Here is a 14346-nt window from a genome sequence, read left to right as displayed (position 1 = left end):
ATCACTTGAGCTCAGGAGTTCTAGACCAGCCTGGGCAACATAGTGAGACTTCATCCCTAAATTAAAAAGGAATGTCCTAGGAAATCTTTCAAGCAGGAGGAAAAATGACACCAAATGGAAACATGGATACGCACAAAATAATGCAGGGCACTAAACATGGTAATTACATGCCCTACAGATGAAAGAAATAGTCCTTGATGAGCTGTACTTAAGGAACAACACCTAAGAAGCCTTACCCATACCTGAACCTGATTTAGATAATAACATTCTAGACTTCCAACTGTACTGGAATGAGACTTTTGGGGGTTTTAGGAGAGGGTATGTGCACTTTGCATATAGAAGGGATGTCGATCATGGAGGTCTACTGATGGACTGTGGTAGTCAGCTTCTGAAATGGTTCCCATGATCCTTGCCTCTTGCTTTTATACTTGAGTATATTCTCTTCTCACAATGTACCAGGGTTAGTCTATGTGCACAACAGAATATGGAAGAAATAGTGGCATGTCATTTCCAATACCAGGTTATAAAAGAGTATAGCTCCTGTCTTGGGCTTTCTCTCTCAAGGACCACTTGCTCTGGGGGAAACCAGTTGCCATCTTGTGAGTACAGTTAAGCAGCCTATGGTGAGGACCACATGGAGGGGAACTGAGGTCTCCAGCCAATAGTCAGAAGGAACTGAGGCATGTGAACAGTGAACCTCAGATGATTTTAGCATCATGAAAGATCCTGAGCTAGAAGCATCCAGCAAAGCCACTCCCAGATTCATAACCCAGAGAAATCATGAGACAATAAGTATTTGTTGATAAAAAAACAAATAAAAAGTCATGTATTTCAGCACTATGGACAAACATTAAAATCGAATCAGAAATAAGTCTAAACAAAGTTATAGTCACGTGCTGCTTAACAACAGGATACGTTAAGAGAAATGTGTGGTTAGGCAATGTCATCATCATGCAAACATCACAGTGTACTTACATAGACAGACAGGATAGTATAGCCTACTATCACTGAGGCTATGTGGTAGAGCCTATTGCTCTTAAGCTACAAAAATGTATAGCATGTTACTGTACTGAATACTGTAGGCAACTGTAACACAATGGCAAATATTTGTGTATCTAAACATATACAGGCTGGGTGAAGTAGCTCACATCTGTAATTCCAGCACTTTGGGAGACTGGGGCAGGAGAACTGCTTGAGCCCAGGAGTTTGAGACCAGCTTGGGCAACACAACAAGACTCAGTTTCTACAAAAAACGAAAAAAAAATTCTTTAAATTAGCCTGGTGTGGTGGCACACATCTGTAGTCCTAGCCATGTGCGAGGATCACTTGAGCCCAGGGGTTCACAAGGTTACAATGAACTGTGATCACAACACTGCACTCCAGCCTGGGTGACAGAGTGAGACCCTGTCTCAAACAAACAAACAAATAAAAGGAGAAAATGATTCCTTACCTGCAATACTGTGAAGACTGTGCTTACATGAATAGCAAAATACAGCACACCAATTACAATGCATACTACCAGGTCAGACTGTAATCGCTCACTCTGTGGGGAAAAAAAAGAATTATTAAACAATTACATAAAATTTTTAAAAATCTTTTTCCTTCATTCCCAATTGGCAAAGTTTAAGAATTAAATTTTTGCCTGGCTAGCTCAGACAGTATTAAAGAAAAAAAAAAGAAGTTTTCATTGATACTTTAACACTTCTAGATTCTCTCTCTCTCTCTAAGATGGAGTGCAGTGGGACAATTTTGGCTCACTGCAACCTCCACCTCCTGGGTTCAAGCGATTCTCCTGCCTCAGCCTCCCAAGTAGCCGGACGTGCCACCACACCCCACCATACCCGGCTAATATTTTGTATTTTTAGTAGAGACAGGGTTTCACCATGTAGGCCAGGCTGATCTCGAACTCCTGACCTCAAGTGATACACCCACCTTGGCCTCCCAAAGTGCTGGGATTACAGGTCTGAGCCACCACACCTGGCCACACTTCTAGATTTCTTATACATAATAATTAACCACAAAAAGTCTTATTTTCTTCCTCAATTTCCTCATATTTTGGCTTTGACACTGTAATACCAAGGAAATTGAACAACGTATCTAGTTCTGCATGCCATATAACATATTGCAATAAAGTCTTTTAGAATGAAGATTTTATTCCCCCATTGGTAAGTTTTACTTTCACATGTGGGGAAAGGAAATAAGGTACCTTAAGTTACTGTAATTTTTTGTTTGTTTGTTTTTGAGACAGGGTCTCACTATGTTGCCCAGACTGGAGTGCAGTGTCTATTCACAGGTATAGTCATTGCACACTAGAGCTCAGAACCCCTGGGCTCAGGGGATCCTCCAGCCTTAGTCTCCCAAGTAGCCGAACTACAGGCACACAACACCACTCCTGACCACAGTGTCATTTATAGGGGTATATCCCTTTGGATAACTTATATTTTCATTGGTCTTTTGACATGTGAAAACTGTGTGCTTGAGTCCTATTTTACTTATTAGATTTTGGTTCTATCAGTGGTTACAGAAAAACCGGAAACCTCTTGATATCTTTGGTCATCAACTGACCTCTTACATTTATGCTTATAAGCCAGATTCAGAACATCCTACTATACGTAACATGAAACACCCTCTGCCAACATGGAAACTAAAGTTGGAAAAAAGTCATTCTAATATCTTGATATAGTTTTGTATTTCTAAAGTTTCTGAAAAAATATGTGAACAGGTCAAGTGCACTGAAAGTAAATGTGTCTAATTCAACATCTATATAAATTCAGTCTTTTGCAAAGAAAAATGACCTAAAACTGAGAAAAAAGATTTTGTTTTATTCCATAAATAGACACGAATTTACAGAATTCATTTTTCAAATAATTACTAAAAGAATACAAGCAACATTATAATTCACCAAATTAGAAAATTTAAAAAATTACTGCATTTACTTAAGTACATTAATACAGATTACTGTTCTCTCCTTCAGCCTAGAATACACACACAGTTTTCAGATCGGCCTTGAGAAATAAAACAACCTAAAAGACTAATAAATGACTTACAAAGACATAGTTTTTTTCAACAACAAGATGAACAACAACAACAAAGTGAATCTAATTTGTGTTAATGCTAATCTTTCAGATCCTAGTCTAAATCAAATAGGAGTAAAAATTCTATGGCCAATGAAATGACTTAATTTCACCTGACCTAAAAATAAATGTTTAGTATTCTGTTCTACACACAAACCAAGCCTGAGGAATGAGCATTTCTTACATGTTAATATTTGGAATAAAGACAATCAACAATGTCCAACTAATCCTATAAATTATAATTATACATTTTTCTCCAATTACTAATGACTTTCAAAAAGTGTTCCTCATATAATATGATCAACTGTCTAAGATTTAAGTCTTTTAGGTGATTTTAAATGTTAAAACTTACAACAGAATTTCTAAGTTTTTCAGGCAGTGGATCTTTTACTTCAGATAGAGGGTCTTCTGGATTTTTCTCTTCCGTTTTTGGAAAAATCTTGGATTGCACTAAAGAGCTTTATGTGAAGAAAAAAAAAGAGAGAAAAAAAACAGAAAATACATAGATAATCTGAAAACCAGTAATCCAAACGGGCAATGAAGTTTATGATAGAAAACCAAATGATTCGAGTATATTTAATCATTACCAAATGAGAAATTCTAAAATGTTTAGGATACCATAAATAAGCATACAGTGAAAATATTTTTATTAAAACACAGTTTCAATAATTGGGAAGGAAACCACTAATATTCTCAGCCAACCTGATTAGAATAACCCCAAATTAATATATTTTGAAACTTAATATAGATTAGGCCAAAGCACTTTGGAAAGGCATTGGGAAAAAGAGATCTTGAAAGTTATTTGAAAAAAACACCAACTTACTTAAATTTATTTTAATTCAATAACAATTGAGTTCACTTACAAAAGTACAGATGGATCACTGCTTTGTCGGCTGAGATGGTAAGACACTGCCACTAATAAACCACAAAAAATGGAGAAAAGTACTGGAATATGCTGGCCATCCCAAGAATCCTGTGGAAAAATGAATTTAACAGAATAATATGCTTCTAATTTATAATATATCACATAATCCTTTTATGTCAGTATTTTGGAAAAAGACAACGAACTTAAATTCAACAAAAGTTTTTAGCCACGTTATTAATTGCATTTTATTCCAGAAAAATTTAGATTACTTTCTGATGAGCTAGAATCTGGCCACTAGATGTCTTTGGTACTAAAGCTACAGATGTTTCTGCGGGGAGGGCACTAAAGCTCTACTCATACATGAAGAATAATTTGTTTTTGATGCATGAGGCTATCAATTCTTTCACATTTTAAGTGCTATTAAGTTTGTAGTAAACTGTGTTCCTTTTGGAAGAATAAGATATCTTGGTATAGTAAATTTTAGATACAATAACAGAGTAGGAAAAGACAACACATGATACATTAGGCAAAAGAAAAGTCTGACATTTGGTGTGTTACTTTCTTGATGCCTTTGCCCATGTAATAAACTACTATGTCCTCCACAGCACTGAGCAGGCATTCAGTAACTGTTTTCTGAATGAATCACTGCATATATCCAGAAGGAAATACTACAAAGGTTATCTTCCAAAGCCAACCACACATGTGGTCACTCCATGTGAGCTCTGCTCATTGTAGCATCTCTGGAGTCTATCAGCATGATACCTGGCAGAGAGTGGGCAATACGCTAACTGGAACAGGTAACAGTTCTTAAGTATGTCCTGTGAGGTAGACACTACTCTAATCCTTCATTGTTCTCTGGAGATTCGGAAAGGAAACATGGTAGGAGTGTGGACCCAAATGGCAGTTTTTAATACAACTGGCCTTTTTCCCACTTAAAAGTAGACTTGGGAATTGTTTCACATCATAACACAGACATTAAATTTTTTTAATAGCTACATCAAAACCTTATTATCATATTGAACACTGTGTAGAGCTGCATCCTTAGATCTTTGTATTTCCCAAATAATTTTTACAATAACCTTGAAAATATGTACTATTATCCCCCAATTTATAGATGAGAAAACTAAGGCACAGAAGAGGGTTTAAGTAATTTGTCCAGTTAAGCGGCAGAGCCAGAAAGTGAACTCTTGATATGTTTGAATGTACTGAAAAGAAAGGTAATATCTTAAGAGCTTGAGAATGAAAGGGAGATAAATACATACGAAAGCAAAGTATAGGAGAAAACAAAAGATATAAAGGAAGAGCATTTACACAGTGATAATAAAGCAAACACATCAGGTATATGAGGGAGACAAGAGTGGCTACATGTGTAGTGCAGGCTGGGGTGAGAGAAATTAAGTCTCTGGGAGACGCTCTCTTGAGCGACCCGCTTTCTCAGCATGAGGAAACTTTCTCTCTCTCTCTCTCTCTTCGTCTATTAATCTTTCCACTCCTAAACCCACTCCTTGTGTGTGTCCGTGTCTTGAATTCTTTCTTGGCACGAGACAATGAACCATAGTGCCTAGAAAGAGCCATGAAGTTTGCCTTTGAGGAGTTCCGCCTGTGGTACCAGTTTGCTCTGTCCCTGATGGCTGCTGGAAAATCTGCTCGTGCTGTGAAGGTGCTGAAACAGTGTTATCTACCTGAAGCCAGATGATGCTACCATCCCTCATCTCCTCGCTGCCAAGCTATGTATGGGCTCCCTGCACTGGTTGGAAGAGGCTGAGAAGTTTCCCAAAAATGTTGTTGATGTGAGAGAGAAAACATCAGAGTTCAAGGCCAAAGGCCACTTAGCTCTGGGGCTCATGTCCAGACGTGAGCAGGACCTACTGACGGTGAGAGATGTCCCACCCACAGAGCTGTTGAGCTGCAGAGCTGGGGTGCTTAAGTCTATACTGCAGGATTACCACAGTCCCCTTCTGTCTCAGGAAGTTGTTGAAGTTGGGGCATTCTTGTGTGCTGTCCTGTGGGGCCCTAAGTGCTGCTGTCCTCTTTTTGGTCTGATGGGAGAATGGGAGGGCAGGAAGGAAGGTCCTGTACCAGGGCTTCCGAACTTTGTTTTCAGGTGCATTATACTATTGGTGCACTGGGCACCTTGCTGGGCTTTGAGGGATGATTTGCCCACTCAGCCTTGTACCTGCACCTGTCCCAGCACTTCATCTGGGGTCCCCCATGCCAAGTGCTAGGAAGGGATGTTGGATTTGAGGTATAAGAATGTAGACGAGTCAGGGACAGACACTTCCAGGGAGCTTCCTTTGACTGGTCAGGAAATGCCCCTTCTCCATTTGCATATTTGCACATTTTAATTCGCAGATATGTACATGTGCAGTGTAGCAGCTCACCAGACACCCAGGGCTCTTAGGTGCAGTGATTTTGGGTGTGCTTAGAGTTTTGATGGAAGGGCTTCTGGCTAAGAAAAAAAGTCTTGTATACCTGGTGAAGTTTTCAGTGATGTTTGCAGAAAGTTTAAATTAACAACCTTTTTCTGAATTGTTACTATTCTTTAATAATGTTGTTAAATACAACACAAATGTAAAAAAAAGAAATCTCAGAAACAAATGGATAACTTAATGAATTTGAATTAGTATAAGGCAAAATATCCTTATAACCATCACCCTGCTCAGGACCTCATTTATGATGATGAGGGAAGGAATATGGGAGACAAAAGCCATAAATTCCTGGACATAAGCAGGGAATTTGGCTTTGAGCTGCTTAATGGCCAAGGCAAATTTTAAAAATAACACTGGTTATATGGGGAAAAAACAAAAAGCCAAAACCAAAATGCATTCTAGGTTTCTTAGGAAAACAAACAAGAACTGGCTGTCATCAAGATTTAAAAGAAACATCTTGATTGAGTCTTTACAGAAGGGACACTAAACAAAGCATTGAAGGACATCAACATGACAGCCCCATGATAAAGGGACCGCCGTTTTCTTACACACACTCTTGGAAGGCGCCTCCGTGCAAATGGCAGGCATAATGCTGAAGGGAAACGTGGGCAAGGAAACCCTAGAGATGGCCAGACAGCCTGGTCCAAACATGCAGCTCTCGGACGGTTTAACCTAATCTAGGGACGTAAACTAGAATACTCTGAGGAATAAATGGACCACATGCATTCTAAACTAGCTTCTAAAAAAAAAGAAAGAAAGTCAAGCCTCCAACTTTCATAAAGGGCAGTCCACGGGTTCTGCTGAAGATGTCAGAAAATACAAGTAGAAATGAAAGGTAGATCTATGGAGGTAAATGCCAAAAAGAATCAGTTAAAAATAGTAAGTCTGAGGAAGGTAAAACAGGTTAGAAGATTGCTGTTCTTGCTATAAGTCTTGTAAAACTATTTGACACTGTGATATGTGAATGTACAACTTTGATGAAAATTAAAACTAAAAAAAAACAAAAGATGTCCAGCACAGCCACTTTGGAAAACTGTTAATTCCATTTCTAGGTATTTACCCAAGAGAAATGAATACATATGTCCACAAAAAGACTTGCAAGATGATGTTCACAGCAGGCTTATTCATAATATTCCTCAACTAGAAACAACTCAAATGAGCATCTCTAACACAGCAGGTAAACTGTGATATAGTCATACAATGTGGGTAAGAAGAAATTAAAACTAAATGATCCAGCCTTTGCTTACCTTTCTAGCCTTAGAGGAATGACCTTAGATGTCATCTTTCCTCATGTACCCAAACCTCCAGAAATTCCAAATCATTTGCCATTTCCTCTACACAACACATTTTCTTTATAAGTCCATGGGTCTTCATTTCTTGTTTCAATTAGCTAATGCCTATTTGATCTTCAAAATCTGGTTATATCACCTTCCTGGAAAATTGTCTTTAATCCCTTTTGGCAGAATAAAGTAGTCTTAATTTGTACACCCACAGAACTGTTTTCATAACCTTCGTTACGCTGTATTGAACATGTTGGCTGACTTGTTAATCATAACTAACCTACAAGCTCCTTCAAAGCAGAAAATGGTTTAGCATAGTACCTGGTACACATAAATGCTCTATAAATGCTACTTAAATGAAGCAAGGAAGGATCTGTGAGTTACTTGTCATAGTCCTTTTAACCCTACCATTCTGATTGTCTTGCACTAGTTGCCAAACAAAAAAAACAAAAATAAACCACAAGTATGCATGAGGAGCTGAAAGCTGTCTACAAAAATTTTTAAATTTTTATGTTTACAACTTGTTGACAATCTTTTAAAGGAAAGTTCATAAGGCTCATCCAGAGCTTCTAACCCAATAATGATGTTAAATTTCAGTATATTACTTTTTATTAGCATGTATCTTAAATTGCAGTCCTTGAACTTGTTTTTATAAGTTTAAAAAAACTAATAAGAAAAGTAGTTAAATTCTTAACTAGAATTTTAAAATTGATTTCATATTCTGTAATTACTATGCCTACCCTTATACCAGATGAGCCTAGTTTTCAATTATCTGTTTCTAATATTAACCTATGACTACTGCAGGAAAAATAATTTTCTTTTAGTAGTGGTTAACTATTAAACTGCTTTCAAAGTGAAAGCAGTTGAGAATGAGAATAATGTTTAACATATGAAGACCATGAAAACTTAACGCTAAGTGGCACCAGGGGAAGAAATCATTATTAGTTGATTTTAAAACAACCTTCATATAGAAATATAGCCTTAAAGACAAAACATACTATAATTTATTGCTCACCTTTAAAGCTCCATAACATAATCCATACAATAAGGCTACTGCAACAATGCTACAGATAAAACTGTAAAGTGCTGCAAGCAGGCTTGTAGTGGCTAGACAGGAAAAGAAAAAGGTAAGAAATATTTTATAAAAATATATGAAAAAAATTAAAAGGTCACTGAAAAGCATTTAAAATATTATCATGTCAACTATCATTAAATACCTACTAATCTGAATTTCAAAAATTCAGTTACTTCATTATTTCTTTCAAAAAGATTTTGACATGACAGAGGTTTGCTATCCTGAATCTTTGTTACGAGATAAAATATATTCATCTTGGAAGTAATAAACATTTATATGTAGCAAGAAAAAATTTTACCTATATTATGCTTCAAAAATATATCTTATATTAACAAAAAATGTGGAAAAATGAAGTTTTCAGAGGCCTGAACAGGAACTGGAGACATATTAAGTGTTCACTGAAAAATATTTATCTATGTAAACAGAACCCGTGTTACCCACAGAAGTAAATCTGTATTCCCATGTGTTAATTTTCAGAAAAAAGTGTAGATCTAATTGCTAACAATAACAACAAAATAGATACTTTAGATCTAATAATAGATACTTTAGACACTGTAGATCTAATTGCTAACAATAGCAACAACAATGAAATAGATAATTACTAATACTCCAATGGGAGTTATTAGTAATAAGGAATAGGGGATGACTAAGATATCTAGACTTTATTTGTAAAACATGGGTAACAGATTTTAATAGTAATTTAATAATAATAATCATAAAAGAAATCTACAGAAATAATTCCTTATGAGATATCAGAAACCTAATACCTTGCACAAGTTTGTAAATTATAGTATGACAAAAGCCCACTATCATAAATCACCTATACTAAGCCCGCCCCATAGTATTTAGGGTAATATAACACCAGAAATAGTCCCTAAATATTCAAACTGTCTTCTACCCATTAAGTCATGCTGATTGATGAAACCAGTTCTGTCTTAATTCATACCCCTTCAAAAAATTTTCAAAACATTAAAAATTCTCTAGTATGATATACAGCAAACATAGAAAAAACTCAGTTTCTATTTAAAATTAAAGCCATAATATTGACATTTTATCAGCAGAGAGGATTTCAATGCATATGCTTGGAAAATAAATGAGGCCTGAAAATGTGAAACGTGTAGAGAAATTAACTATAAAGTTACAGTAATTTCTTACCCTTTCATTTTCTCTAGTTGCAAACTCATCTTTCAGTAAAATTTTAAATGGTTAAACTAAATAATGGTATATTTTAACCATGGTGTATGCTGATATGATTATTTTCAAGTTCTACAAACCATTATCTATTCCAGGGTAATATGGAAATAGATTTTCTAAGTATATCAATTCATAGCCACATATTCTACTCAATGAACAGAGATAGTTCTTAAAAACTTATTTATTGGTAAAATGCTTTTAGATTCTGGTTTTGGTGTTACCATTCTAAGGATAAAACAAGGCTCTGAAACCAAATATGAAGACCTACTAAATGCACATACTGGTTTAAAATCCAAATATAATGCTATGTATCAAACCTCAATCTATTCAGGATAGATGATCTTTTATAAATACCTCTTAAGTATATATAGGTTCCATGTAAATTCACTATAACTTTTAGTTGCAGACATTATTTTATAACTTCTTACACATCTGCTTCATTATACCTGGCTCTTTCTCTAAAGTAGCAGACTTGACTATTTTTTCCTATCCACAAATTAATTGCTTCTCAGTCTTCAACTACTTAATGTCTTTTTTTTTTTTTTTTTTTTCTAATTTCAAGCCTGAAGTGAAAACTGGAAAAGCATTTTAATGGTCAGTTTATTACTTCATGATCTATAAAGGTAATACTGTAATCTATAATTTTTACAAAGAAGTACTCACCATTACCACCAAAAATATGAATATCCAATTGTTCACAAAGGTACATTACAAATGTATTCACCTGAGGCAGGAGACCAATGAAAAACACTATTGGGAAACAGAGTGTAAACACTATAAAAAGAAAGAAAAGTATACTTTAAAATATTATACTGTATCCATTCTTGTGTCCACTGAGAGGTCATAATTTTTAAAAATCCCAAATTAACATAAACTACTAAGAAATTTTTTAAAGACAGTATTTTAAATGATACATCTCAACATAATTGCTTGGGCAGTAAATAACATCTTTTCACTCATAAACAATACTTTTAAAGTTATTTCAACCACTTTCACATAATAGAAACCTAAGATAACAAAACCAAAAAAATCTTCTCCATTATATCTACTCCAAGAACAAAAGAATTACTATAATATTTGTTCATCATTAGCTTTATTCACTCATAATAGTCCTATCACTTTGTTCCTCAGAGCAGATAACAGTAAAATAAGCTTATTAAAAACTATTTAAAGCTGTATAATTAACATATTTATCAGTAAAATATTGATATACAAATAAATTAATTTTAAGATTAGAGATACTTTAAGATGACTCACCTATAACTAAATCCCTGGCTGATATAAACACCAGTGGATTGGTGAAAGTTATTCCATATAATTTGAACTTGGTTGCAGTCAGGTTTCTGCTACCATAATCCAAGAGCCAAATAAGACCGCAACATATGCAGAAATAAACTGGTCTACTGTAGGCAATGATACGATTATGACCCTGAAAATGATATTTTTTAAAAGTCAGTTTAGTTAATTTTAAGAGTCACAAATAACTACTGAGATCACGGATGGCTTTATTCTAAGGATTCAAAATTTTTCCACATGGAAGCCAGATTTCTGACAATCACAGAAAGGATTAATAAATATAGAAAGGAGGAAGAATAACAGAATGAACTCTGAGATACTGGACTGAAACAGAAGTATCAGTGTGAAGTTTTGTGTTTTTTATTGTTTGTTTGTTCTTTTGAGACAGGGTCTCACTCTGTCCCCCAGACTGGAATGCAGTAGAGCACTCACAGCTCACTGCAGCCTCAGCCTCCTGAGCTCAAGTGATCCTCCCACCTCAGCCTTCCAAGTAGCTGGGGCTACAGACGCACATCACTGTGCCTGTTTAATTTTTTTAGAGATGGAGTTTCGCCATGTTGCCCAGGCTGGTCTCAAACTCCTGGGCTCAAGTGATCTGCCCACATTGGGCTCCCACAGTCTCATTATTTTTAATATGCATATAAACAGATATAGGAATAGGTAATATATATGTATATACACGTACATACATACATACACTTCCTAGCTTTATCCACTAAGAGGACCTAGATGGAATGAGATTCTAGCAATAATGATTACTAGCAACCAGATCTTACTTTACAAATACCATTACCTAACAAAAAAGGTAGGGGGCTCCATAGAGAAAAGACTGGCTTCTGGCTACAACAGGGAAAGTATAAGATGACCCTGGAACACATTGTTGTGACAAAAAGGTAGAAAGTACTTAAAGAATGACAGAGATATGTCAAAAGGACACAGAAAGCTGCGTGATGGACTCCCAATGGCTAAATCAGGGACAATTTGAGCATCAAAATAAATACTACTAATAACATTATAGTCCATTGAATAAAATCATCCATTTATTCACACCAATACATACCTACATATATAAGACAGAAGGGAAAGCTCTTCCTTATAGTATTAATAAATGGCCAACTAATAAATATAGAAGGAATGACAGGATGAGAAAATCACCATTTGGCAACCAATAAATGATAACTGAATCAGGCAAGAAACATCAGTAGATACTAAAACAATTGGATAGAAATTTATGGAGAAGGATACATATACAGTCTCAAGGTATCTCTCTATGAGGTATTTATTTTATTTATTTAAGTATTTATTATCTGTAAGAGAAAAACAGTAACATTACAGTAGAGTAATGGTTCTTAAGGAAGTGGGAGGGGGTTTTGCTCCCCAGTGCACATATGTGAATATCTGGACACATTTCTGTTGTCACAATTGGGGAAGTGGTGCTACCAGCATCTTGTACGTAGAGGATGCCAAACGTCCTACAATGCATTGGACAGCATTCCGCACCCTCAAACAAAGAATTAGCTGGCCAAAATGTTAATACTGCAGAAACTTCAGACACCCTGCAGACAATACCCTTAACTAGAAGATCAAAATTAACATCACTAGTAACAGGATAAATCAGTATGTGCTTCCTAATATGATGCACTTCTGCAGTATTCCTACTTTAAAAAGCATGGCCTTATCAAATTAGAAACATCATCAGCACCATAAGACAGGGTGAAAAAATTAAAAAAAAATTTTTTAAAAGAAAAAAACATCAGACAAACTCAAATTGAGGGATGGTCTATAAAATAACTGGCCTATATCTATCAAAAATTTCAATATCATGAAAGATAGCTTCTGAAGAATTGCTCCAGATTAAAGGAGATTTAAGAGACCAAACATAATCAGGGACTTTCTTTTGCCAATGAAGACAATGGGCAAAACCTATTTGAATAAGATCTATATATCAGAAGACAGCATTGTATCAATGTTAATGTTCTAATTTTGATAATTATCTTGAATTAACTAACATAAAGGAATATATTTGTTTCTAAGAAACACACACTGAGATATTTAGAGGTAAAGGGGCATCATGTCAGCTAGCAGACAGAAGGAAAAATGATCATGTGCTAGAAAGGGATTAAGCAAATATCGTAAATGTTAACATGGGGATCTGGATGAATGGTATCTGAAATTCTTTGTACTACCCTTGCAACTTTAAGTTTGAAATTATATCAAAATAAAAAGTTAAAAAGCAATGTTTCCATATATCATTACACTTCAAAAATATTCTTACCAAACAGTAAACATAATCAGTCAAAAAAAAACCACACTTGCCTCTTTGTTTTATTTTGCTCATCCATTCCCATTATTCATTATTCCAGTGAAAGGATTAAAAAAATTACATTCAAAGAAAAAAATCATAAACTATTCTTGAAGTCTATTTTTGAACTACTTTAAATAGAATATCCTCTGTTCTATTAAAACCTCAATTTACATCTAAAATTGGATCCCACTTCACAATAAATAGTGCTAGGCAGATAATACTTTTGTCTAAAGTCACAAAAAGTGAATAACAAAGTTTTTATTCAATGGTCTTAACACCAGACTCGTGTATTACTTCTTTATTCTTGTTCCTAAATGGTTACTCAAGTGAAATAATATAAAGTTTTTCCTACTTCAAAATTCTATTTTCAATACCTATTCATAAGCTATTATTCAAAATGTATTAAACACAAATAATCATGAGTTTATAAGAACCATGTCTACTCCCTGACACAGACTATCAAACAGTGAATTATTATGCTCATTTTCAACCAAGATTTAGCGTCCACAAGTACAATGTCATTTTATTTCAAGCTAACAAAACACCTATATTTCTAGTAGTGTGTCAAAACATAGACGAGGAAAACAATAACATACATTTTAGTTCAGTCTGATGCATTCCAAACAAAACAAAAAAACAAAAAACAAACCACAAATGTTATGATAAATGTTAAGGACCTATAATGTACAGCCATATTAAGAGTGACTTACATGTCTGGGAGAAGAAGAATCTGGTTGAACACTCTAAAAATGAAACAGAAAGACAAATTACACTCCTGAAGTCTTGCTAATTTTACAACCAACTTTCAAAATGCCTGAAATGATTTTA

At 35.1% G+C, this 14346-nt stretch overlaps 1 protein-coding gene across 13 annotated transcripts in view; it reads right to left on the bottom strand.

Moving 5' to 3' along the window:
• PCNX1 (pecanex 1) overlaps positions 1-14346 on the bottom strand; it is a 196746-nt gene that overhangs the window by 69901 nt on the left and 112499 nt on the right. For all 13 annotated transcript variants that reach the window (XM_054530275.2, XM_054530277.2, XM_054530281.2 and 10 more), the window contains 7 exons: positions 14229-14261; positions 11175-11346; positions 10581-10691; positions 8664-8755; positions 3938-4047; positions 3427-3532; positions 1451-1543 (listed from right to left, as the gene is read on the bottom strand). In XM_054530275.2, the coding sequence (XP_054386250.2) occupies positions 1451-1543; positions 3427-3532; positions 3938-4047; positions 8664-8755; positions 10581-10691; positions 11175-11346; positions 14229-14261 (717 nt within the window). The remainder of the gene's footprint in view (positions 1-1450; positions 1544-3426; positions 3533-3937; positions 4048-8663; positions 8756-10580; positions 10692-11174; positions 11347-14228; positions 14262-14346) is intronic.

The sequence above is a fragment of the Pongo abelii genome, chromosome 15 (genome assembly GCF_028885655.2).
Source record: "Pongo abelii isolate AG06213 chromosome 15, NHGRI_mPonAbe1-v2.0_pri, whole genome shotgun sequence".
NCBI classification, from domain to species: Eukaryota; Metazoa; Chordata; class Mammalia; order Primates; family Hominidae; genus Pongo; species Pongo abelii.
Note: the sequence above shows the minus strand (reverse complement) of the source record. Positions and strands in the feature narration are given on the sequence as shown.